Source organism: Plectrocnemia conspersa, unplaced genomic scaffold (assembly GCF_051122295.1).
Source record: "Plectrocnemia conspersa isolate PC_06_02 unplaced genomic scaffold, ASM5112229v1 ptg000002l, whole genome shotgun sequence".
Classification (NCBI taxonomy): domain Eukaryota; kingdom Metazoa; phylum Arthropoda; class Insecta; order Trichoptera; family Polycentropodidae; genus Plectrocnemia; species Plectrocnemia conspersa.
The window spans coordinates 10,743,612-10,767,101 of NW_028277166.1; the positions used below are offsets into that span (position 1 = coordinate 10,743,612).

At 30.4% G+C, this 23,490-nt stretch overlaps 5 protein-coding genes across 7 annotated transcripts; 3 read left to right on the top strand and 2 right to left on the bottom strand.

The window, feature by feature from the left end:
- Positions 1-634: 634 nt before the first annotated feature.
- Positions 635-6,442, bottom strand: SelR (methionine sulfoxide reductase SelR). 2 transcript variants are annotated; one of them, XM_088205254.1, is made up of 4 exons: positions 6,339-6,442; positions 5,980-6,084; positions 2,943-3,104; positions 635-1,110 (listed from the first exon to the last, which is right to left on the bottom strand). In XM_088205254.1, exons 1-4 carry the CDS (start codon positions 6,418-6,420, stop codon positions 962-964), a joined length of 498 nt encoding a protein of 165 aa, XP_088061380.1. In that variant the 5' UTR covers positions 6,421-6,442; the 3' UTR covers positions 635-961. The 2 variants fall into 2 exon arrangements, with proteins under 2 accessions (XP_088061380.1, XP_088061379.1); XM_088205253.1 differs by having other exon boundaries at positions 635-1,146; positions 6,339-6,431.
- Positions 6,443-9,674: 3,232 nt separating this feature from the next.
- On the top strand, positions 9,675-11,287 carry LOC148237614 (uncharacterized). The gene is made up of 6 exons (XM_088205814.1): positions 9,675-9,788; positions 9,853-10,099; positions 10,165-10,292; positions 10,366-10,429; positions 10,841-10,952; positions 11,016-11,287. The coding sequence occupies exons 1-6, from the start codon at positions 9,707-9,709 to the stop codon at positions 11,199-11,201; spliced, it is 819 nt and encodes a 272-aa protein (XP_088061940.1). The 5' UTR covers positions 9,675-9,706; the 3' UTR covers positions 11,202-11,287.
- A 1,384-nt stretch (positions 11,288-12,671) lies between these two features.
- LOC148237615 (uncharacterized) lies at positions 12,672-14,611 on the top strand. Of its 2 annotated transcripts, none has more exons than XM_088205816.1 (6): positions 12,672-12,835; positions 12,912-13,155; positions 13,216-13,343; positions 13,420-13,483; positions 13,762-13,873; positions 14,396-14,611. In XM_088205816.1, the coding sequence occupies exons 1-6, from the start codon at positions 12,754-12,756 to the stop codon at positions 14,579-14,581; spliced, it is 816 nt and encodes a 271-aa protein (XP_088061942.1). In that variant the 5' UTR covers positions 12,672-12,753; the 3' UTR covers positions 14,582-14,611. The 2 variants fall into 2 exon arrangements, with proteins under 2 accessions (XP_088061942.1, XP_088061941.1); XM_088205815.1 differs by lacking the exon at positions 14,396-14,611 and adding an exon at positions 13,935-14,262.
- Positions 14,612-16,323: 1,712 nt separating this feature from the next.
- LOC148237616 (uncharacterized) lies at positions 16,324-19,097 on the top strand. The gene is made up of 6 exons (XM_088205256.1): positions 16,324-16,511; positions 17,827-18,055; positions 18,120-18,247; positions 18,313-18,376; positions 18,445-18,553; positions 18,814-19,097. Exons 1-6 carry the CDS (start codon positions 16,499-16,501, stop codon positions 19,000-19,002), a joined length of 732 nt encoding a protein of 243 aa, XP_088061382.1. The 5' UTR covers positions 16,324-16,498; the 3' UTR covers positions 19,003-19,097.
- A 1,769-nt stretch (positions 19,098-20,866) lies between these two features.
- Positions 20,867-22,879, bottom strand: cyp33 (peptidylprolyl isomerase cyclophilin-33). Its single transcript, XM_088205255.1, has 5 exons — positions 22,461-22,879; positions 22,213-22,398; positions 21,771-21,986; positions 21,251-21,423; positions 20,867-21,062 (listed from the first exon to the last, which is right to left on the bottom strand). The coding sequence occupies exons 1-5, from the start codon at positions 22,674-22,676 to the stop codon at positions 20,918-20,920; spliced, it is 936 nt and encodes a 311-aa protein (XP_088061381.1). The 5' UTR covers positions 22,677-22,879; the 3' UTR covers positions 20,867-20,917.
- Between the last annotated feature and the right edge of the window lie 611 nt (positions 22,880-23,490).

Here is a 23,490-nt window from a genome sequence, read left to right on the forward strand (position 1 = left end):
ATCCTGGGCGGGCATTTTATATATGCTTTATATCCTGGTATCAATATGGTTGGTCACCTACAATGGTTAAATGGCCATAAATAATCATATAGTATTATATGTTATTATATACGAGTTCCTCCCATGCAACTCAATAAAAACAATATGCATTGCATATTTTTTGACTTGGAAATAGTATTAAATGACACAGGCTGTAAAGTCTTGAAAATCCTTACTGCATTAAAAACAAAATTTTCTGTATTGTTGTTTCGGCGCTTTGATTAATATCTAGCACTATTGTCATTTTCAACCACTTACCTATATGAACCATATTTTTAACGATAAAAAAATAAACGTTTTGATTGTAAAAAAAGTAGTTGTGAAATCGAATATAACACTAAATGTCGATAAACAATTACTATTAAAATCTTTAAGCTGTCTGTAAACTGAAGTAAATTATTTACTGTAACATTTAACTAACAAATAATAGCTTCTTTGTAATTTTAAGACTAGAGCAAAAGTATTTGATTTACAATTCTTCATATGTAAAAGTTTCCTTATAATTAAAAGAAAATGCACTACATTATTTTACGTTTTATTGATAAATTACCACCTGTTTCTAGTTTTTTCTTCAAAAATTACAAAAACATAAAAATACTTTTATAAACAATTTATTCAACAAAAATGCACAATCACAAAACAACAACAAAATTATAATTTTAGTATAAAAAAATCATTTCCATAATTTAATCTTATACATATAAATATATTAATAAAATACAATTCATACAAATGTCAAATTCCATTACGAAAAATACATCAAAAGAAAGGCCATCGTGAAATACGTTTTACAAAAATACTTTTCCAATATGTTTACAAATTTTCCGCTAAAAAGTAAGTGGAAGCTTAACGATATATCAAATCTAACTGGTTAATATTAATGATAAATATTCAATGTCTCGCACGAAACCTTTCAGACGAATCAAGACGTTTCGGATTCGATACCCGGGATGAAATCGAGAGATGCCGAGTTTATGCAGAATCTCTTGCGGGTCGGCGCCGGTCCATCGTCAAAAACGTGTCCGAGATGAGCGTTACAAGTAGAGCAGCGGACTTCGGTTCTCACCAATCCTGGGCGCGTCAGAAGCAGTAAGATGTTGGCACCGACTTTCGTAATTGTGTGTATCCAATCGTTTGCATTTATAACGGGAATGGGAAAATCACGGTAAGGAAATCACGGAAGATTAATTGGGATACAAGTTTGCAGAATGCGGTTAAAGATAAATAAAAGTTATAAAAGAAGGTATAAAGAAGGTATTAATGAAAAAAGTGTTAACGGATGTTTCATTAAAATGATGCATGCCATGTTTGTGATGATGAGTGTCAAACAAATATGTTCCCCACACCAAATTTTGCATGTATAAATGTATATGAATCAAAAACAAGCATTTAGCATTAATAATATGTTATGGCCATGTACAATCGGGATAAAAGGACGTTGGATTTGTGATAAAGGGTAAGGAAGGAAAAAAGTAAGAAAAATAGACATCATTAGATAAGAAATTGTAAAACCGTCACCTTAAAAGAACTAACACTATACAACAGATTTAAGCCCTTTTTGCGTCAAACACACAATAACCTAATTTCAAATCTCTTATTAGCAGTTTTTTGCGTAAAATTAATTTTATTATTTTTATATTATGATGTATAGTACATATTGCAGTAATTTAAAGTTAAATTTTGGGCTCAACAGTACAATAAAAAATATGTAACATTAAAATTATGAAGTTGTATTTTTATAATAATTATTATTGGAAGATTAAAATGCATTTATTTTAATAGTATTGAAATATATCAAGCAAGTTCTAGTTAAATGAGCATGTAATTTGACATAAAAATCTGGTTATAATATATTTACGGCAAAAAACTTGTTGTACAGTGTAATTTACTTGATATTTACATGTAAAATATATTTGAATTTAACGAAAAATCATACTATCGACTGAATATTTATTACAATAACTAACCTAATTAAATATTGATATACACTAAATTAATTATTTTTAGATATATAATAACATATATTACTCTAATTTATTGTATAATGTATAATGTTAGTTAAGTTATCACTGCGACTATTCAGCGAATTTGTATCAGATCCTAGCAATATTTAATACTATTTTTAGTAATCGTGAAATTATATACAATTTTTCAAAAATAGCACTTTAGCTTTTATGAATATTTATTATACATATGTGAGAAGTATAAAAGCAAAAACGCATATAACTAAAGTGATTTCGCTTTTATACTCTTGCATACTAAAGATTTTTAATTATCAATATAAATATATATAAATCAAATATTCACTGCTATTAAAAATATTGACAAAATAAACAAACACCACAAGAACTAGGTATAGAATGATTATTAAATACAAAGCATGAATAAGCGTGATTGTTATAAATAAGCATGCACTATTTATATACTTTTTAACTTCAAATCATATGACTTATTTTTACAACTATTATTGACGAATAAAGGATGTTGTTAAAATATATTATATTAAATTGAATAAACTATTATTTGGATGATTGAGACCACTCAACACGTCAACTTTTCTAAACACCAATTGAATCATGTTAGTCATATAATTTGACACAATGCAAGGCGTAGGAATGTGCGGAGAGGAGAGCGAGTTTTATTAGGAAATGGAATAATTTGACGTTGTATAATATTAGAAGCTATACTTTGCTTGGATACAACAATTAAGATGTCATAAAAAAGTACAAATTATAAAGTAAATAATACCCAAACAAAGCTGTGTATTATTATTGTGCTAATGGAGTGACGACAAAATAAAATAAAATGCCACAACCGATTAGTCAATATAAGTAATTTAAATGTGCTCTGGGCAATGATGTTAGAGTCGTAAAATTGTGTTTCTCTTTCAAGGCGAGTCTTACCCGTGCTGGTGTCTTTGTGGAGGGTCACTTTTTCTTTGGCCAATACGTCGTTGAAGGCAGGCCATCCGCAGCCCGAGTCATATTTAGTTTTGGAACTGAACAAGTCTTGTCGACAGACGATGCAGACGTACATTCCTTGGTCGTAGCATTTATTGAATTTTCCTGAAATGTAATAAACGCGACATTGAATATCAAATTACATATTTTTTTCAATGCTGCTGTAAAGCATCTCATGACAACCTCAATTTCACCTTGAAATGGAACTTGAGAATAAATTATAGCAAAAAATATAGTTTTTTGGGAGCCTACAATTGACTTACACATTTTAGTATTAAAATACAAAGTCTATTTTTTTCTTAAATAAAGCAATAACAATTAAGGAAGATAAATTACTTATACATTAAAAAATAAATATGTTTATAGGAATTTAAAATTTTTATAGCACTTATTTGTATAAAATAAATAGTAAGAAAAAACAGATTTTACAACAGTATACAGGCCGATGGTCTAATGATGTTGTAATATTCGTCATCTGTAAAAATATCGTTGAGAAGTATTGATGCGTTATTCAAAATTAGGGGAAAATCTGAATTTTACAAATATTCTGATATAATCAACGCGTCCTACAATCATAACCTTGTGGTGGACCTTTTCTTTTTACATTGTTCCCTGGTTGTAAAATTTATTGTAAAACTTAAATGCAAAAAAATACATTTATATTGTTTGCCAGTGAATTTTTGATAAAAATAGTAAGTGTTCTTCGAAATTTCATTAAAAAAACATTAACATCTGTCTAATATATATATATAAATTAATCTTTTTCGATTTGCTTGATTAAAGATGATCTTCAATTTAATGTAATTTTACAAAAATAAAAACTATGACATTCTTATGAAAAACCAAATAACTATTCATACATTCACACTTGAATTTTCAGTTGCATTTGTAATGTCAATATACTTTCTTGAATTTTTTTACAAAAAATCTGTAGCTAACTCTAAAACTATAGCTGAATCGTTATGTAATGTATTTGTTAAAGGCATTTAAACAATTTCTCCAACAAAAAAATTATACCACATAAAAATGACTAAGGATTTTCTTATTTTGAAAGGCGTGCATAACATAATCTTATTAAATATTAGTAAAATATTTTTTCTTCATTATTAAAAAATACGCATCAACATATTTTGACAAACATTTAAACTATGAAGTTTAATACATTCTTGTCGTAAATGATACATTTGGTTCTATATTTTTGAGATAGCAGTGTCTTCATTTGAAAGAAAGAGCCAATATTGATATTTCAAAATATTTTTATTTTTCTAAATGTTTTTGTGAGAATAAAAATACTTATTTCAACCTTTCAGAAATTCATTATAGGATTTTTCTAATGTAATATGTGAATTTTTATTATCCTGTTTCATGATTGCTACAGACTAAAGTGTTATCAAGAAATCACTGATAACTTATCAGTCTTCGCATTTGTTTTTGCAAATAATGTTTAATAAATTAATCTAATTTATTTGACAGATGTTATTTATATTTTACCAAAGTTCGCGATAAAGAAAAGGCTATCGGCTGCAAAAGTGTTTGTATGTCACAGAAGAAAGACTATGTGTTGTATGTTTATGACTTTATACAAACAACTTATAGAATTGGACTGCCTATTGTAACTTTGATTATTTTGTGTTAGAAGGACACAGATAGGAACAATTTTTTTTGACATTTTAAATTTTTTTTAAATTTGAAGATTTATAAAATGTGCAGAAGCGCACTCCTGCCTCTAAAAAAAGTGCCTCTCCGGCCCCAATACACCACTGCAAAGCAGATATAAAAAAATTAGTGAAAGAAAAACGGCCACAAAAATCAGATTAGAGAAAGAAACATATTTATTTCGATTTTACTTTTTTAAACATAATTTTTAATGTTTTTTATCTGATTTTACATATTTCATTGTATCTCGTACATGCCTAGATATTTTTAAATAATATATATTATTATATTGAATTATTTTTACACTCCGTATATTACTATAGTCTATTTATTTTCAAGAGTCAGTGCGCAAGAACATTGTTTAACGCGTAATCAAAATGTGCTCTTAAATTTCTGCCTTGCGCTTGGTCGTTCTCAATGAAACGATTGATCTTACGGCGAACGACCAATCACAGGACAGAAATTTAAAAGCATGTTATGATTACGCGTTAAACAAAGTTCTTGCGCACTGACTCTTGAAAATAAATAGACTATAGTTCCAAATCGGTGGGTCTTTCAAAAAGGGTTTTCTGTTAAGTCACCGGATTAAAAGTAAACTAAAAAAATATAAATGAATAGTTCTTATGAGAACTTTTCACTTCGCGGCTAATTTTATTGAGCAAAATTAGCGATTTTAAAAGATAAATCCTAGAAATTATCACTTTAGTGTTAATTTTAATTAAGAGATTTTTTTTTACTTCGATACTAATTTTCTTGAGCAAAATTAGTAGATTTTAAAGAGAAAAATCTTAAAAGTTTTCGTTGCAAGGCCATTTTTATTTATTGTTTTTTTATTTTGCCATTTGCAGTTAAAATTTCACATTTTATAAGGTAAAAATCATTTAATGTAATTGATCAGATTTTATGTTGTGATTTACTAGTTGATCGCAATTGACTAGTTAAGAACCTCATATTCTCTTAAGTACTTGTGGTAAATAAAACTAAAAATTGAATGTGGCACACGACTATGAAAAGGTAGCTGACCACTGTCATAGACGATATTAATATAAAAATATAGGAAAAAGTCCGATTAGAAAGTATAAATTTTAATTCCGATCTATCAATTGAAATTAGGTTTTCCTAGTTTCATGGTTTAATAATTAACATCAATAATAATTTAGAAAAAAAAATTCAGTTAGTAAGTTCTTGTCTCATGGTATCGATATTATGTTTAACTTTCATAATATCAAATTTATTTTTTATTTATAGTTTATTTGGTATAGCCTTTTATTAAAATAACTGTAGCGTTATCTTAAAATAGTGTTTATTGGTTAAAAATATTCACCTGAAAAAGGGCCTTCAGTGCCCGCTTCTTGAGTGATATGATACTGCAGAGGAGTCAGACGTTGTTTCAAAGTTTCCTTATCTTCCATTTTTGAGCAATTTGCACCTATAATAAATTAGCAATGAATAAAAATATCATGCGAATGCAAGTCTATATTTATACACACATGTATGAAACACATGTTTGCATTGTCCTAATAAGGTAAATGGAACAAGGCCATCAGATAAAAATAGCAACATAATATCGCTATATGACCATAGATGGCGATCGATATTAAGTTACAAAATATGCCTGATGGCAAGAGCTAAAACGATGTAATAATACATTTAGTCCTGTTTGTGAGTTTAAATTTGGCTTACCGACGCTCGTGGTGCAAACGCGACGACTAATAAGCACCAGCGGCCAAGAACGACTGACAGCCGCAAATACGTTTTTAAACATTGTTGACTGAACACGTCATTATATGACCATATACGATTTATGTCAAAAATAAAATACATATTTTTTACTGCAAATAATATTAAAATTAAGAGAAATCGTTTTATACGCATTTTTATCACAGTGAAATGTAGTTGGTTGATTATCCAAGCAAAGTAGAAATTTATATTATCCAAATATTTAATAACATAAAATCGAGAAGGGTAAAAAATATGTTATTATATTTAAACATATATTTAGCTTCAAATAATACATGTTATTCGCTCATTTTGAAACACCGCATAGATCTAATTTATTATATGCTGATGACCTGTATGTATTTCAAAGTATTTGCAAAAATTCTGATTCTCTATCATTACAAAAATACCTAGAGTCGCTGTGCAGGTGAACGATCGACAATCGGGTACCTTTCAGCATATACTTTTTTTATTGGTGTATATGTTAGTTTTTATCGTCTTCAATGCGGCTCCATTATCAGCAAAGCGAAATACTCCTTATTGTTGGAAAGGATTCAAAGCAAAATTTTCAAATGTATTTACAAAATCGGATCGTATCACTTTTGGTTTAGAACTCGGGACGTCATTTCAGCTTTTTAAAATATTTCTAGTTTATGAAGACTCATAGTATTTAATTAAATTATATTCATTTCTCTGGCCAAATTTAAGGTTGGGGGGGAGCAATTAATATTAATATATGTAACACTGCTGCCAGTTTACAAGACAATAGAGCGCTATATAGAATTCAAAAATGATTTGACTCACCCTTTTATATATGTTTTACATTTAATGTTTTAAATAATTGCAAAAATTTTAGAAAATAGATTTATATCATCCATCTTATTATGTTAATATACGATATATGATGTAAATAGCTACAGTTTATCATAGTAGTATGCTAAATCATTTGAAATAACTATAATATTGTAACATTAATTTGCAAATATGATACACATCACGTGGAATGTCAAAATTGAATGGAAATAATAATACATTTAATTTAACAATATAGATATGAGACAAAGAAACTAATAAAAAAATATTATTTATCTATTTGCGCAGCATTTTCTTCACCTATCTTATTGCTAACAGGCTACCGATTTTAGAGATGAGGACAATACGCTGTACTAATAAAGTTATCTCAAATCTATCGTTAAGTATGTAATATGTGTTACCAAATTATCTGATTCCAATAACAAAGGAAATCACGCGTTATTTTTACAGTAACAATGGAAGAAAGTTTAATTGGGCACTGATAAAAAAAATCTCAACTACATAACATAATATTTATTTTAATCGTTAATGAAACTGACTATTGTTTAAAAAGAGCGTTAGCGTAATGTTGAAATATGATTAATGTACAAGAGGTCAACGAAACGCGGAAATCGAATGAATCCTTTTTTGGAGATTCCTTTTATGGAATTGTCGTTTGTTCACGATTCGTGAGTCTGAATATAAATTGATCGAACAGTTATTTGTAATTACAGCATAGCCGCAAAATGAACAATACATGGATGACAATATAATAACAATCGATTAAATGGAGAAACCTGTTTTTTCAGGGCAAGTTTCAGGTGTTGTGATAAATAATGTTAATAAATAGTAATATTTATCGCAACACCTGTTTTCGTCGATACGATTATTTCTCACCTGTTACTATTTCAAAAATGATGATATGCTATAAGATACCAGGAATGATATTCACACAAAAAAAAACTAAGCTCACGGTACAATGAACTCTTTTTTCTGCTTCGTTTTCTTAGCGCTTCATCTAATACAAGTTAAGTTTAAAATAGCACACGTCTGTATAGTATAAATTTAACTCTTTTCACATTATCGTACTTCAGATTGTATCAGTTAACACGTGTGTACTTATGTATATGTATTGAATGAACAAGTGAAAACAAGTTATGATTACAAAATATTTGTGTTTAAATTAATTTGTGTTGCTAATTGTTACGCTAAAAATCATATACGTGTTTCTGTTCCTATTTTTTATCGACGGGTATTATTTAGGAATCCTAGTATATTTTGCATAAATTTTGATTAGACAATCAATGGGACAATAAATTATTTAGAATATATTATGCTAGAAGTATTTTTTAATTTAATATTTTTGAAGTGCAGCACACGCGTACATTAAGAGCCGCAAGCGGCTCACGAGCCAAAGTATGACTATGATTATGCTATAGACTAATTACGTTAGAGCCTTAAGCATTTAAAATTGCGAATTATTAAAAAAAAATATATTACACTTAATAATTTATAATTAGTAATATTGATGTAACCGATTCCCAGACTTCTACTTGTATGTATTCATTATATGATTGCCTTACTCAGTTGGTACAGATTAACCACGTTGTAACGCATTAGGGTTACGCCTGTCAGGTTACAACGGAAGATTTAATAAATAAATAAATAAATATTAGGGATAAAGGAGCGAGGGAGGGGAGGAAATAGTGATTAGTCGCGCTTCTAGTACCTAAGAATCACTAATGGAGAGATGCGCCTGAAAACAAGATCCTAGATACAGTAATAGCTTCGTTTGTGATATATGCCAATGCTGAAATAACAATAGAACGGAGCTAACAACAGGAGAATAGTACACACCAGAACTGAGAACAGCAATACGGAAAAAACGGCGGATTAGAGCAGCGTTAGCAATAATCAGAAACCAGAGAGATTCTGATAGTTTGAGAGACGACAATGACATCTTTAAATATTCTGCCACTGCAAGGACTCGACTTTGACAGTGTTAGAACTACTTTACATAGATCTCGACGCCCACTACAAACATTTTGAATCAATTTGGAATCATTTCAGACCTGGATTTGGTCTATATATTGATATAATACATAATTATTCAATATAACTGTAATATTAAATAGATTTTCCAACGTTAACATGACTAAGAATATCAAATTCGGGTCTCAGAAGAACATCAAAAACAGAAATATTAATAAACCATTTTCAATTAATACATCTTATTTTTTAGTTTCAAGACCATAGCAACAAAATTAACATATTAAATTATTATTTTATTATAAAATACTCAAAATAAAACAATATTAATGAATTGAATATCTTGTTTTAAAATTTAACACTAATCTTCTTAAAACCATTAAACCATATTAACTAAAATTAAGTATATGATATCAACTGGGGAATTAATACTTTATCAAATAAATCACTAGTTTGATAATAAAAAATCAGTATATATAAAGCTTTATAAAACAATATTTCATTATTCAACTAACCAATTCTTAGAAAATCAGTAATTCTTTTTCTTAAAAATGAAGATTCTTCTCTTTATAACTGCGGTGCTCGCTTTGGCGAATGCAGAATTAGAAATTTTCATAGACGACGAACAAATTAGTATAAATAAAAATTTTTCAAAAATACAATCATAAAAAAAATATTAACGCTAATCTATTTGCAGATCTTGAAGACAATTCTATTCTTCAGAGTTTGGACATAACGCAATTCACAGTGACAAAAGGCGAAAATGTAGCAATATACGTAAACGAAACTATCGCAAGAAACGTAATCGACGATAAAATTGAAGCTTGGTTAGAAGACATCCGTAAACAGCTATCTGTTGGATTCCCAGAGCAAGGAATACCACCTTTGGATCCCTTCAAAAAGGACATCGTATCATTTAAGTTTGTTCAACCGTACCTATTCAAGTAAGTCATAAAAAACATGAGTATTGACAGATTACAGGATCATTAAAAAAGGAATTATGTTTCAGGGCAACTCTCTCCCTCAAAGATATATCAGTCACAGGTCTTAAGAAATTCATCACTGAAAAGATCAAATTCAATGTTTTGAGATTGTCTTTCGAATTTGGTATTGACGTTCCATCATTCGTATACAAATGTATTAATGTTTCTTAATATTTATTAACATCCATTTATATGTTTTATTAATGCATAAATATTTATTGTTTTAGCTGATTTTGACGTCGATGGAAGAATCACTCTCGTTGTTCCGTTCCAGTTCGGAGGTGGAGTCAAGTATGTATTCCATTTGTTATAACGAATTTCTGATGATTGGATATAACGGTTGTAGCATTTTAAAAATTAATACTCAGGCGCTTTCAATACAATTAATTTTACGCAACGGTGACTTTTTAGTTTGTTCGCTTCTTTGACGTTGTAATTAATTATTTTAGTTACCACTCTGCATATTCACGCATCATGTATATAACTTTATTAAAAACAATCGCGGAGACTTCCCTTCTCTATCCCATTCCTCCTTCAAATTGCATTTCAAAAGGTCGGTTTGTCCGCAAACCAATAATATCTTCAATAATGAACCTGCATTCTCCTGTTGTCTTCTTGTGTAGCTCGAACTTCAGGCTCTTAATGGTTAATTGAATTTTATTCAAATCACTGCGTGTGTATTTCTAATTGTGTTTATTTCAGGTTAAAGTTGAAGCACTTCAGGGTTGGTGGCAAGGCAGCTCTGGGTACAACAAGCAGCGGACACTTGAAGTTGAGATCGTTGACTTTGAATTTCTCGGTCGAAAAGACATCGGTAATTAGAATTAATTACACCACTTTAACATTTTGGAGATGAATTAACGAAATTTAATTGCAGTTTTACTTCTCTGGCATTATCGGCAACGGCCCTCTGAATGTGATCGTCAACTGGCTCATAAACCTCGTCACCAACGGTTTCCTCATCAACCAGGTAGCAAACATGGGCGATAAACTCGGTGACGTACTATACGACGTTTTGAACGAAGTTTTGGCGAACATCAAATTGAGTGACATCATAGGTTAATCATTATTTTTTGCATGTTTAGATTATATTGTATTGCATTATATTAATGTACAAATATTGTTATTAATAAAAATATTTAGACAACATTTAATCGGTGAACTACGCAGATGTTTTATTAGCGCTTTATCGCACATTAGTGATTTGATAGCAATCAAAATGATGTATATAACCGTCGGTCGGAAATTCCTATATGCAACAAACAAAGCCGTATATTCTCAATACCAATTTTGACCGGTGTTTTATCAATAATATTCTTCAGTATTATTCATATTACTTGAATTGGTGTATTCGCTAAATAGCGTTTGCCGGCATACCAAACACGTAAAAATAAACATTTTGTATGTTTGCGCATCGATATGAAAGATATGCTTTGTAGACAATGTGATGTACAATATGTTGTTTTGGAAAGTAATTAATATTCGCATTATTTATACAAATTTCCGATTTAAAAAATATATTACTACAATAAAATGTTTAATGGTACTAATAATAACCAAATTAAAATATGGAGAAATATTAAATTAATTATCAAAAATATTCCTGAAATTAAAAATGAGAAAAAAGTTATTCTAAATATTAATGGAAATTTAACTACAGATAAAAAAAATTGCCGATGGATTAAATAAGCATTTCATATTAATTGGAACATTTAACAGATTTATGTGGTTAATGATTGTGATATTTATGTGATTAAAATGTAGTTTATTTATTTTAATTATTGCATATTTAATATTTATTTTAGAATATCTCGTTAATATTTATTGTCGAAAGATTTGTTCTCGTATATTTATTTATTGCTACTAACGGTAAACCTTAATTAAATTTAAGTTATAAATATTTATGTGAATATTATAGAATAAAAAATAATTAAATTCTGTATAATAAACTATTAATATAATTTTATTCTTTATTTCTGCTATCAATGAATATGGGCATCGTCGTTTTCGTAATTTTAAGCCATTGAGATCTTGTTTTGAACAATTTCAAATGTATCCAAGAAGAAAAAATCAATGGATTTACATGGGAACTCCTTTCTCATCCACCGTATTCTTCATACATTGCTCCAAACGCCTATTTAGATCTTTGAAACAGTTTAGTTGGAAAAAATATTTTACAGAAACAGATATAAAAACGATTTCGAATCAGATATATAAAAATTGATTATTATGTAGAGAATAATTGTAGAAAAAGATGGAGAATATATCATTTAGCAAAAGTATTACACGTTATAATATTTAAAAAAAGGTAAAGGCTTTTAGGACCACCTGACACATAATACATGTATAAGCACGTATTTTTAAAGAGGTCAGGGGGCATTATTAAAAAAACAATCAGATCTAATAAATATTTACAAACAATAAATCAGTACTATCATTAAAATCTGTAAAATCCAGTCCCGCTAATAAGATTAGATTGGAATAAGCATAAATTGGAGCATTGAATTAAATTTTGATCATTCGCACCATTACAATTGTTACAAGCGTGGTTTAACGAATTTTTCCCTAGAACTATAGTGTGATTTCAATTCTAGTTTTTTCATTACAACGATAAGATGAAGTTGCTCTTCATATTTGCTGCTCTATTCGCAGTAGCGAATGCGAAATTCAGCTTATTCATAGATGATAAAAGAATCGGTAAGAAATTTTTAATATATTATACACAAAAGCATTAATATCTATATATGATTCTACAAATGTATTATTTTTGTAGAAGATGATTATGTCGAACTCTTGAACCCTTTCCCATACACTTCCTACAAAAAAGACGATAGCGTACCATTGGAAGTCATTGTTCAAAAAGCGCCCAGAGGAGCGATCGAAAACAAGATCATCGAACTTTTGGAAAAAGCCAGGGAAAACTTCGAAGTCGGATACCCAGATTATGGAATCCCACCATTGGATCCATTCACTTACGATCAGATCAGCTTTAAGCTCAATCAACCGATGATATTCAAGTGAGTGTTTTTGATTTTAAATATATTTTAAACACATATTAAATTAACACGTCATTATAGAGCCAATGTCAACATTAGAGATATATTAGTAACTGGCTTGAAGCAGTTCATCATTGAAAAAGTCAAATTCAAGATAATCGGATTGAGCTTGGAGATGGAGCTCCTCGTTCCAGATATCACGTTTAATTGTAATGATTTTAAATAACTAAAAAATAATTTATAAGCATGCAATGTCACTGATGTAATGTTCTATTAACATTTTAGCTGCTTTTGATGCCAGTGGAAGAATTGCTGTTGTATTTCCCTTCAACATCGAAGGACACGCTAGGTATTTTAAATTTAAATGTTTATCTACTGTGTAAAGAATTCAGTTGACGATTTTTATTTGAGTCTCGTATTTTTAAGCCTCAAATGGACTGGAACTTTGGGTAAACATTTTTGAACAGTAATAGGTATTCACCTATACAAAAAACGTAAGACTTAATGCGCGACTCAAATAATGATAACTTAACCCCCGTTAAACGTAATTATATGTTGACTGTGAGATTATTACTTTTAATATTGAGGTGAGGTTAGATTATGCTTTTTAACAATTTATATGATTAGGGCGAGGATGGAAAACTTCTCAATCGCCGGGAAAGCGACTCTCGGCACAACAATCGATGGATACCTGAGGCTCAGGTCTTTCAAAATGAATTTGGACGTTGAACATACATCGGTGAGTTTGTATGATTGAGTTTTAATTAATGTTCATGTTTAACCATCGCATATCCTGATAGTTTTACGTGTCTGGAATCGTCGGTGATGGACCGATTGGTGATATCATGAATTGGCTATTGAGCAACCTCACTGACGATATGATCCACGAACAAATGGCAGCCATATCCGAAACAATCAGCGAAATATTATTCGAAGTCATAGGAGAAGCCATTAAAGATATTAAGCTTAGCGATATATTGGGATAAATATTGAAAACCATAACAAAAAGATGTGTAATACTTTTCTATGAAAATGTATAATATTCGTATGCTTGATTTGTCCGAATTCTTTTGTGTGTATGTAATATACCTATTGTGTATAATATATTTATAAATTTAATATAATAAATACTGCAAAGTTATGTTTTTTTTTTATTATTTAAAAAATCTTACTGCTGCTTAATGTTAAAAAAGAATTCGGATAAATCTATCCACTACCTTTCAAAATTAGTTGTATTTACAATCGTCATCAATTTCAACAGGTAAATATAACTGGAATAGTTGAAAATCAGAAAATCATCGAAATATTGAACTTTGTCCTGAATCAATTCGCCGATGACGTAATCCAAGGCCAGAAGGATGCCATCTCAGAGCAACTTTCAGAAGCGCTGTTCGACGTGATCGACGAAATATTGGGAAACATAAAGCTAAGCGATATAATCGGTTGATTAAAATCAATAAATCGAAATAAAGGAAAATAATGTTTTTTATTTAATCCAAGATACGAAACACAATGGTATAATTCGCATTTTTAAGATAAGATAGCTACAATATTTGTTTCGACTATTTATTTTATGTTGGGTTAAGAACCGATTAAAATTAAATGAAATAAAAACACCAGTCACTGAAAAATTGTGAAGTTATGTAATTAATAAATGAAACAACAGTTATTTTACAGTTACTCGTTTAAGGCTACGTAAAACAAAAAAAGAGCGAATCGTCCACAAGTTATAAATGGTTTTGTCTATGATATTACCAATCGTTATTTAATAACTAGTTATAAACCATGAAAAAGTGTGTGGCGAAGCAAAATCTAAGGTAATTAAATAACACTACTTTATTAGGACTATATAAGATATATAATAATGTATTACTAATTGATCTACAATTATTAGTTTCAAAGTGTGACATATTTTCGTTGCATCCTTAATAACGAACTTTACCTATCCTACGCGAAGACGCTTAATTTATTATATATAATATATATTATTTAAGAAAATTTTAGTTACAATAAATATAATATCAAATCTTGACGTATGGCAGCTCTGGGATTAACCGCAACATAAATGTTTAGTAAATGAAATTAAAACAAATGACAAAAATGGCTAATAAAATAAATAATCAAATGACATTGTTCCGACTTCTTTAGGACGTTATTGCCAAAATATGTTTGGCGTAAGCCGAGCGAGAAACTCTCGTCCAGTCGTTCTTAATCTATTGACTTTCGTACTGCACGGACGCGGTGATGATCTTATGCAGGCCCGGCGTAAGGACAAGGCGAGCGAAGCAGCCGCTTTGAACCCCGTGCGATTTTTTTTTACTTTTACATTTTTTTTATTTACTTTAATAGTACAAATCAAACATATCAAAAGTAATAAAATCGTGCCGTCGCCGTCGTAATGTGAACGCTCCATCATTCACACTACGACGACGACGATAGCATATTACACAATTTCAAAATAGTACATCAAAACTGAATTTTGGCCAGTAAAATTTTTGATTATTCATTACAAAATAAAACTATTCAAATTTTTACCTATTAAAATTTTGTATGATTTTTTAACAGAAATATAAAAATATATTTTAGGCATTCTTTGTTTCCGGTTAAATTCAATGGGGCTCCTCTTTAGACTCCACGTCAAAAGCAATAAAATCGTGCCGTCGACATCGCAGTGGAATCGTTCGGTTATCTAGCGTTCATATCAACTTTATAATAATATTATGATTTACAATAAGTGAGAATCGAATGAAGCATGTCTAAACCGATATTGGTCCGATAAGAGAGCTCAAAAAACAATTATCACTCCTCAAAAGTAAAAAATTCACGTCAAAAGCAATAAAATCGTGCCATCGTTTATTTTGCGCCATATTATTATTTATACAAACAAATTTTACTATAACTTTTGTTTAGCATCATGCTTTACTTGTTATGATAAGACTAAAAATGTACAAATTTATATTTTTCTTTATTTAACATAATTTTATCTTATTTTTTATGATATCTCATTGCTTGTAAATATTTAAGGACATGTAAATAAGTTATATATATTTTATAAGATTTCCCCTTTTTTGTTGTATTTTTCCTTAATTGTTCATTAAGTTTAATAACATATTTATTACTTTTTAAAGTCATTCATTAAAAATATAATAGGCTTCCGGCCATGGTCGCCGAGCGGCGGCTCTCGACCAAAAGTTGAAAAATTGAAATTCGCGCTCGAGTGCACCAGTTACGCTTCCCTGAGCTGAAATCGATAGTAAAATATGCACGTGCGGCGGCCGCATGCCACGCGAAAGCCGTCGGCATGCCGGACGCGAACGAGCGCCGCTACGATGGCGCCCAGACATGAAACGTAGCTGCCTTCTAAATGGCCCACCTGTGTAAGACATCAGACACCTGACAGTTGTCACGTGACCATCAGCCATTCCCAACCAATGACGCATGGTCGAGTGGTTATGGCCAATAAATTCAAATTATTGACAATCAATATACATTATTATTATGATTTGGAATATAAAAGAAACGTGTGAATGAATAAGTGTATATATGGATCGAAAGAGATGGAAATGTTCATTCAATGGTTTTACACCTCATATAAACTGGAACTGTGCCAATTGATTGTGAATGCACGTGCATTTGTATAACAACCTGTTGATGTTACATTTAGATTTGGGTGTCCGTGTGTTATGTATATTTTGGTTATTGTTTCGTTATTAAAATTTAATATATTATTTTCATGCAGTGCAACAATATTAAATATTATTTTTACAATAAGCAATCAACTATGATCAAAATCTGGTTTTAACAATTAGTTTCTTCGACTCGTTAAAATTTAAAATTCTCTCTGGTTTATGGAATTATAAACAAGTCCAGATTTTATATCTATGTGTAACTTTGAAATTGCACAAAATTTACCATATTTTATTAATACGAATCAGAACGAGCATTATGTGTAATGCTCGTGGTGCCGTCCACACAAAGAATTCACATTACATTATATGATATATTACACGTTACACACGTCTGGACCTGGCTTTAGACTAACGTAAAAAACGTAGTAACGTCGTTCGATTACTGATTATTCGTAACAAGCTTCAATTAATCATTTCTGGGAAATCTCGCTGGGCTTCCCTATGATCTCAGAATTATCCTCAAAGGGAAACAATCTACACTGGACAGGTAAAATCTACCTCTATGACCTTTGATGTTTAACCGGTTCTGTAGTATCTACCAGCAAAAACTAAGGTTTATTATGCTACCATTTATGGAATAAATGTTTGTATTACACGAAAAAAAATTATATAATAAATTTAATGTGGTTCACATTAACTGTTATAACTTGCCAACGACTGAAGTTTAAGATGCTATTCAATTTTTTTGTAAATATATTTTTTTAATAAAAATAAAATACACTAGATATAAATTAATTAGCTTTCAATTTTTATTTTACGTTACCCAAAAATTTACATCTATTGATTAAAAAATTTTAAGACTATTTTTATTATTCTCTTTTAGAAATTTTAACTTACGTTATCAAAAATTCTGGGGTTTGTAATGCAAAATGAGAGACCTCAATAATGTAGTCGCACATTAAAACACCGAATTCCAGTATCATGAAATATTCCTTCGTGTTAGAATGGAATATTGACTTTTTTTTAAACGATTGTTTTTTAAATATACCGTTATTCACCACAGATGAATCGCTCGTACAAAAACTTCAATTGCAACACTTGAACATCAGCTATGGCATCGTTTCTCAGTCTAACCAAGACGGCGTCAACAGCATTAACGAAAAGCTAGTCAAGATCATAGAAGAGTCACGCGACCAATTCGAACAGGGGTTTCCCAACTTAGGAATTCCGCCGCTCGATCCTGTGAAAATACCTAAGATTAACTTTTATGTATACCAGAAAGGCATCATCAGGTTAGATCGTATATTTTCATGTAAAAAAATATTTTTACCTAATTAATCGACTGATATTCTTCAGATCATCAATTGACCTTTTCGACATAGTCATTACCGGAATCAGGGAGTTCATTATTGACGATTTGAGCTTTCAAATGAGCGATATGATGTTGAAGTTTGATATCAATATTCCCGAATTGATATTCACTTGTGAGTTCTAATTGTTATTCCTTTAAATGCGATATCTAAATAATGCTGATTAACATATTTTACAGCTAAGTATGCTTCAAATGGAAAGGTCGCCAAAGTGATTCCGTTTAAGCCAAAGGGAAATGCATGGTAAAATTACTTGTATTGGTATTAGAAGTATTTTAAAATGGACATTTTTAAAAATGCTTTTTTTTCAGGATTGAAATGCAAGATATTACAGTTAAAGGAGTAGCTAATCTACAAAAGGCTAACGGCAGTCTGAACATTAAAGCATTCCATATCAGTTTAGATGTAGGAAAGACCAAGGTAAAATAATAAATACGTTATTTTAGTATGATTCTCATCATCACAAATAATATTAACAATTGCAGAAAAATATTTTTTTACCACTTCCCTAGTTATTTAAGTTTTTTATCTTGCACGTAAAACGTTGCGTTTGCCTATAGTCTTAATAATTCAGATCGAATCATTTATTTAACATTCTAAATATGTTTACTACATACGAATAGAAGATTAATTGTTTTCGTTAAAAGCTGCATACTTATCTAATTAAAATCCAATTACAGGTAAACTTTAGTGGATTGTTAGGGAATGGATTTGTCAATAAGATCCTTAATTGGGTACTGAACCGACTTAGTGATCGTGTAGTGCAAACTCAAAAAGACAACTTGGCCGACTCGATAGCTGCCGAAATAATGGACGTGGCCAATTCCATTCTGAAAAACATATCCTTGATGGATCTCGTGGCAGCATAAAGTATATGTATATAATACCTAAGAAAATACTATTTATTTTTTATTATACTATATACAATATTTGATGTTTTAATAAATTATTAAAAAAATTAAAACTTATTTTTGAAAAACATTAACCTTTATTAATTTTACATGTGTTTGTTGTTAGATAAGCGATTATTTTTCGCAGGATGTGGTATTAATAAGATAAGGGTTTCCTGTATTATACATTTTAATGCATATAAATTTTGTTAGTTACGGTACAGATACGACTGAACGTATGTTGAAAAATGACCTTTAAAAAAGCTCGCGAAAAAAATTCTTCAGTACCTGATACGAGCATGCAGGAGAACTCTAAATGGAACACACGTTTAATCATCATCACAATATGGTGTGGATTATTGTGGGTGGTCATTTGCCCGATTATCTACGCTAAACTCCTTCAAACATACAGTCCGGAAGAAAGAAATGGTTGGCCGTCTGCATGGTCTTATATATATTGGGGAGTGGCTTTTGTAGTCTTCCTCTTTTTCGTGCTGGCGCTGTTAGTTTTATTGAAAGTCTTCTCTCCGCATCGCGGTGTCTACATACCCAGGGATGACTATAACGAAGTGTTTTTAAACCCGGAATACGGCGACGACGTAGAAATACTGTGCAATAGATGCTCAACGTTCCATATCAAAGGCGAAAAATACTGTCCAGATAAAATATCGGCTAAATGTTGCAGTAGTTGCGGAAAAAATAAAGAGAGCTTCAATTCGTGTTGCCAAAAACCAGCATCGCTCGCCGACAAGGTTATCGCCGGTCCTAAATATGAAGTGTACGTTCAAAAGCAGCAACCTGAAGATGAAATCATTATATCTAGGAGGAAGAAATTGATCGAGGAGAAGAGGAACAGTCTTAAGAGTGACAAGCGCAAGAGTTCCGGATCTTCTAGTATCATAATAACGACGCACGACAACAGCACAAAAAATATTAAAACTAAAAACTTCGACGTCTTGAGCTCTGATAAGATAGAAAAAACTATTAAAACCAAAAAACCGCCCAATTTACAACCAGTAGATGTGGAGCTTGCTAATCGATATTCGAGTATTGAGTTTTTCGGTGAAAAAGTACCTTTAAAGGGTGATAAGGAAAACCTCCCGGAACCGACACCAAAAACTGTCAGTGTCAGCAGCATGGAATCGATGGGAAAAGAAAAGTTTAAAGATTATCTCCATTTGGTTGAAGTTAATACGCCGCCAACGTCCGACGTAATCGATTCTAAGCCGCCGTTGAGTCCCCGTGAAATATTTTTTTATGACATGATACACGCCACTGATAAAACCGAGGACAGTCCGGACTGCACTAAATACGAAAAGAAACGACCAGTCTCGCATATCTTGTTGACGACCGACGTTAATTTGAACTTCGAGGATAACAAAGAAAAGATCGATGAGTTAAAATGGCAGGCTTTAGAAAAAGGAACTAAACCGGATAACGAAGCCGATAACTCTAAGAGTGTTATTAAAGTGTTGCATACGATTAAAAAAGAAACGATTACGATTGAAAGACCTAGGGTTGTCGAAATGAACAGTAATAAAAGTTCAATGTCTGAGCAAATGTCGACTCATGAGAACTTGAATACAGAATCTGTTAGTAAATATTTCATTTCTGATATAGGACCTCAAAAACCATCTAGGATTAGCTCGGCAGATGAAAAAACTAACGACAAGTCGATAGACACAAAACGGAAAGCCAGCTTAGATGATGAAGTTTTTAAAAAATAGATTTAGAATTTAAATAACTTATTAATTTGTGTCATTTATACACACATTTTTTTCAAAACAAATTATTACCTATTTATGTTTTTTTATGTACGTCAAAACAAATAATAAAATAAATATGTTAAATAAATCAGTGTTTTAATAATCGTAAAAAAATATTATAAACATATTTACTGCATTTCTCCACAATTTGTAATGGTGATTTTTTCAGACGTCGCTCCGCTCTTACTTCCGTAACCTTCAACCTTTTTTATCACATTCATACCAGCAATGACATGTCCAAATACAACGTGTTTTCCGTCTAACCAATCAGTTCTGAAATAAATAACAATTATATTAATACACAAAAATCACATCAATTTTAAAAATAAAAATATGATATATTGAATAATATAAAATGGTTATCCATGAAGATAATAGAGTAAAATAATATTTTTTTTTAGATTTAGCTTAATTTATTTAACATTAGTTTTCTACAACACTAAAATAAATTTAATACTGACCTGGCTGTGCATAAGAAAAATTGAGATCCGTTTGAATTTGCTCCTGAATTTGCCATACTCAACGTTCCTGGACCTGTATGCTTCAGTTCAAAGTTTTCATCGTCAAACCGTCTTCCATATATTGATTTACCGCCAGTTCCGTTATTATTAGTAAAATCGCCAGCTTGACACATCTAATTAAAAATAAATCATATTAAAAGTCATTCGAAGATTAACATCAACTTGCGAATATCAGTCAAGAAAATAAATTCTGTGAACTATAAAGCTTTGTTATATCATTCAAGATCTTCATCGACGGCATAACTTTTTAATTATATTTAAGAAGTAAATTATTCCTAAACCAAATGTAGGTTTTTATAAAATTGGAAAAAGACTATTTATGGTGATGCAGTTCATTTTAATAAACTATATATTGTTTCGGTAAGAATATCGAATATATAAATTTTAATTCTAACCCATAAATTTGGCAAATTTATATGGTATGACCTATAACATAAAAAAAAACTTATATAAAACATACAAAATCTGGTATTATACGATGAAAACTGCATCCTTGATAACCGAATCCCATCTCATGAGTGCATAAGGCGCGGAAGTTCTCTGCAGTTTTGGGTACGACGTCAGCTCTAAGCAAAATTATCACTCGTCCTAGCTCACGTCTTCCAGCTGATATATCCAGATATACTTGTGGGTTTTTGGTTCCAGATATCGTCGGTAATATTTTCTCTCCAGTTTCCTATAAAAATTATATTTAGTAAGGCTATTCAAAAAATGTGTTGCTATATAAAAATACAGATTGTGATGTTTGTGGAAACGACTTTGAAAAATATAACATTATACCATTAAACCATCAACCCTATAGAATAAAAATGAACTTTGAAGGAGAAAAGACTAAATAAGATGAATAAAGAAGCTAAATAAGTCCATTTCTATGAATGTAGATATAATGCAAAAGATTTAACCTTTTTGGTTTCGGCTTCAGGAGTTTCTTCTCCGTCTATATCATTTTTCGCACCCGGTAATTGTGCACCTGCGTGTTTTTGTAACCAACTATCTTCGCTCCATACTGGCCTGGTAGAGCCTTCTTTGATTCTTTGAGGAGTTGCAATGTTGACTCGGATCGTTCTACCGAATAATTCAGCATCATTCTAAAAAAGTAAATCATATAATTGTCGCATTATATATACATCAAGAACCTAAGCAAACATACCATGTTGTCAATGGCTGCTGAAGCGTCCTCGGCACTTTCAAATTCGATAAAAGCAAACCCTCTGTGCTTTTCGGTTTCATAATCTAGTGGAATTTGTATGTCTACGAGATCACCAAACGGTATAAAGGCGGCGTGTAAGACTTTCTCGTCGGCTTCTTCGGCCAATCCGCCGACGAACACTGTTCGTTTACTGCTAGCATTCGATGACATCGACATATTTATTTCACAGTATCTTAATATTCGTTAAAGCTGGATTAAAACAGCAAGAGTAAAACCGACAGCTTAAAAATAATTTACATAACAAACTGCAATGTTTCAAAGTATGTATTTAAAACGACACATAACCTCCGATAGTTCAAAGCTGTCAACTATGGTGTTGCCAGAAAATTGGCCTTAACATTTTAAATAAGAATTCAATCAAACGATTTTTTATAGTAAAAATCAATTGCAGAATTTATTTTTAAACGTTTAAATTATAAAATATTAAGCAGTCTCACACTATTATTCAAAAAACAGAAGAAGATAACAAACTCAAAAAGAAACAACATCATTTTTTATTTTAGTAGTGTCAATCTAATTCCTTCTATGCAAATCATTATGACCTACCAATGTGCAAGAGGTAAATAATAATAAAAAAATAAGTTTACAAATATAGAATGCTTATTAAACATTTCAGTCAAAAAAAAACAATTCAACACATAAACATATAAATAATAATAAAAATAATAGAAACATAGTAAATACTACATTATATAAAATATTATTAATGAGATCGTTGATCTGCCCAGATTTAGTAATATTTTTGAAGGCAAGATTATGCAAAAAAACAACCTAAACTTTATCTATATGTTCATCACTCAAATGATTTTGTATATCCGATTTTACACTGTCAAAAAATGCGCATTCAGTCAAATATGTGGAGTCAAAACGAGACATTTATTTTTGTATCGCATTTGATTGGATTATGTATTTATCTTTAGTGAATTTACAAATCTTTGGATTATAAATATAAATCTTGTTCATCTTGATT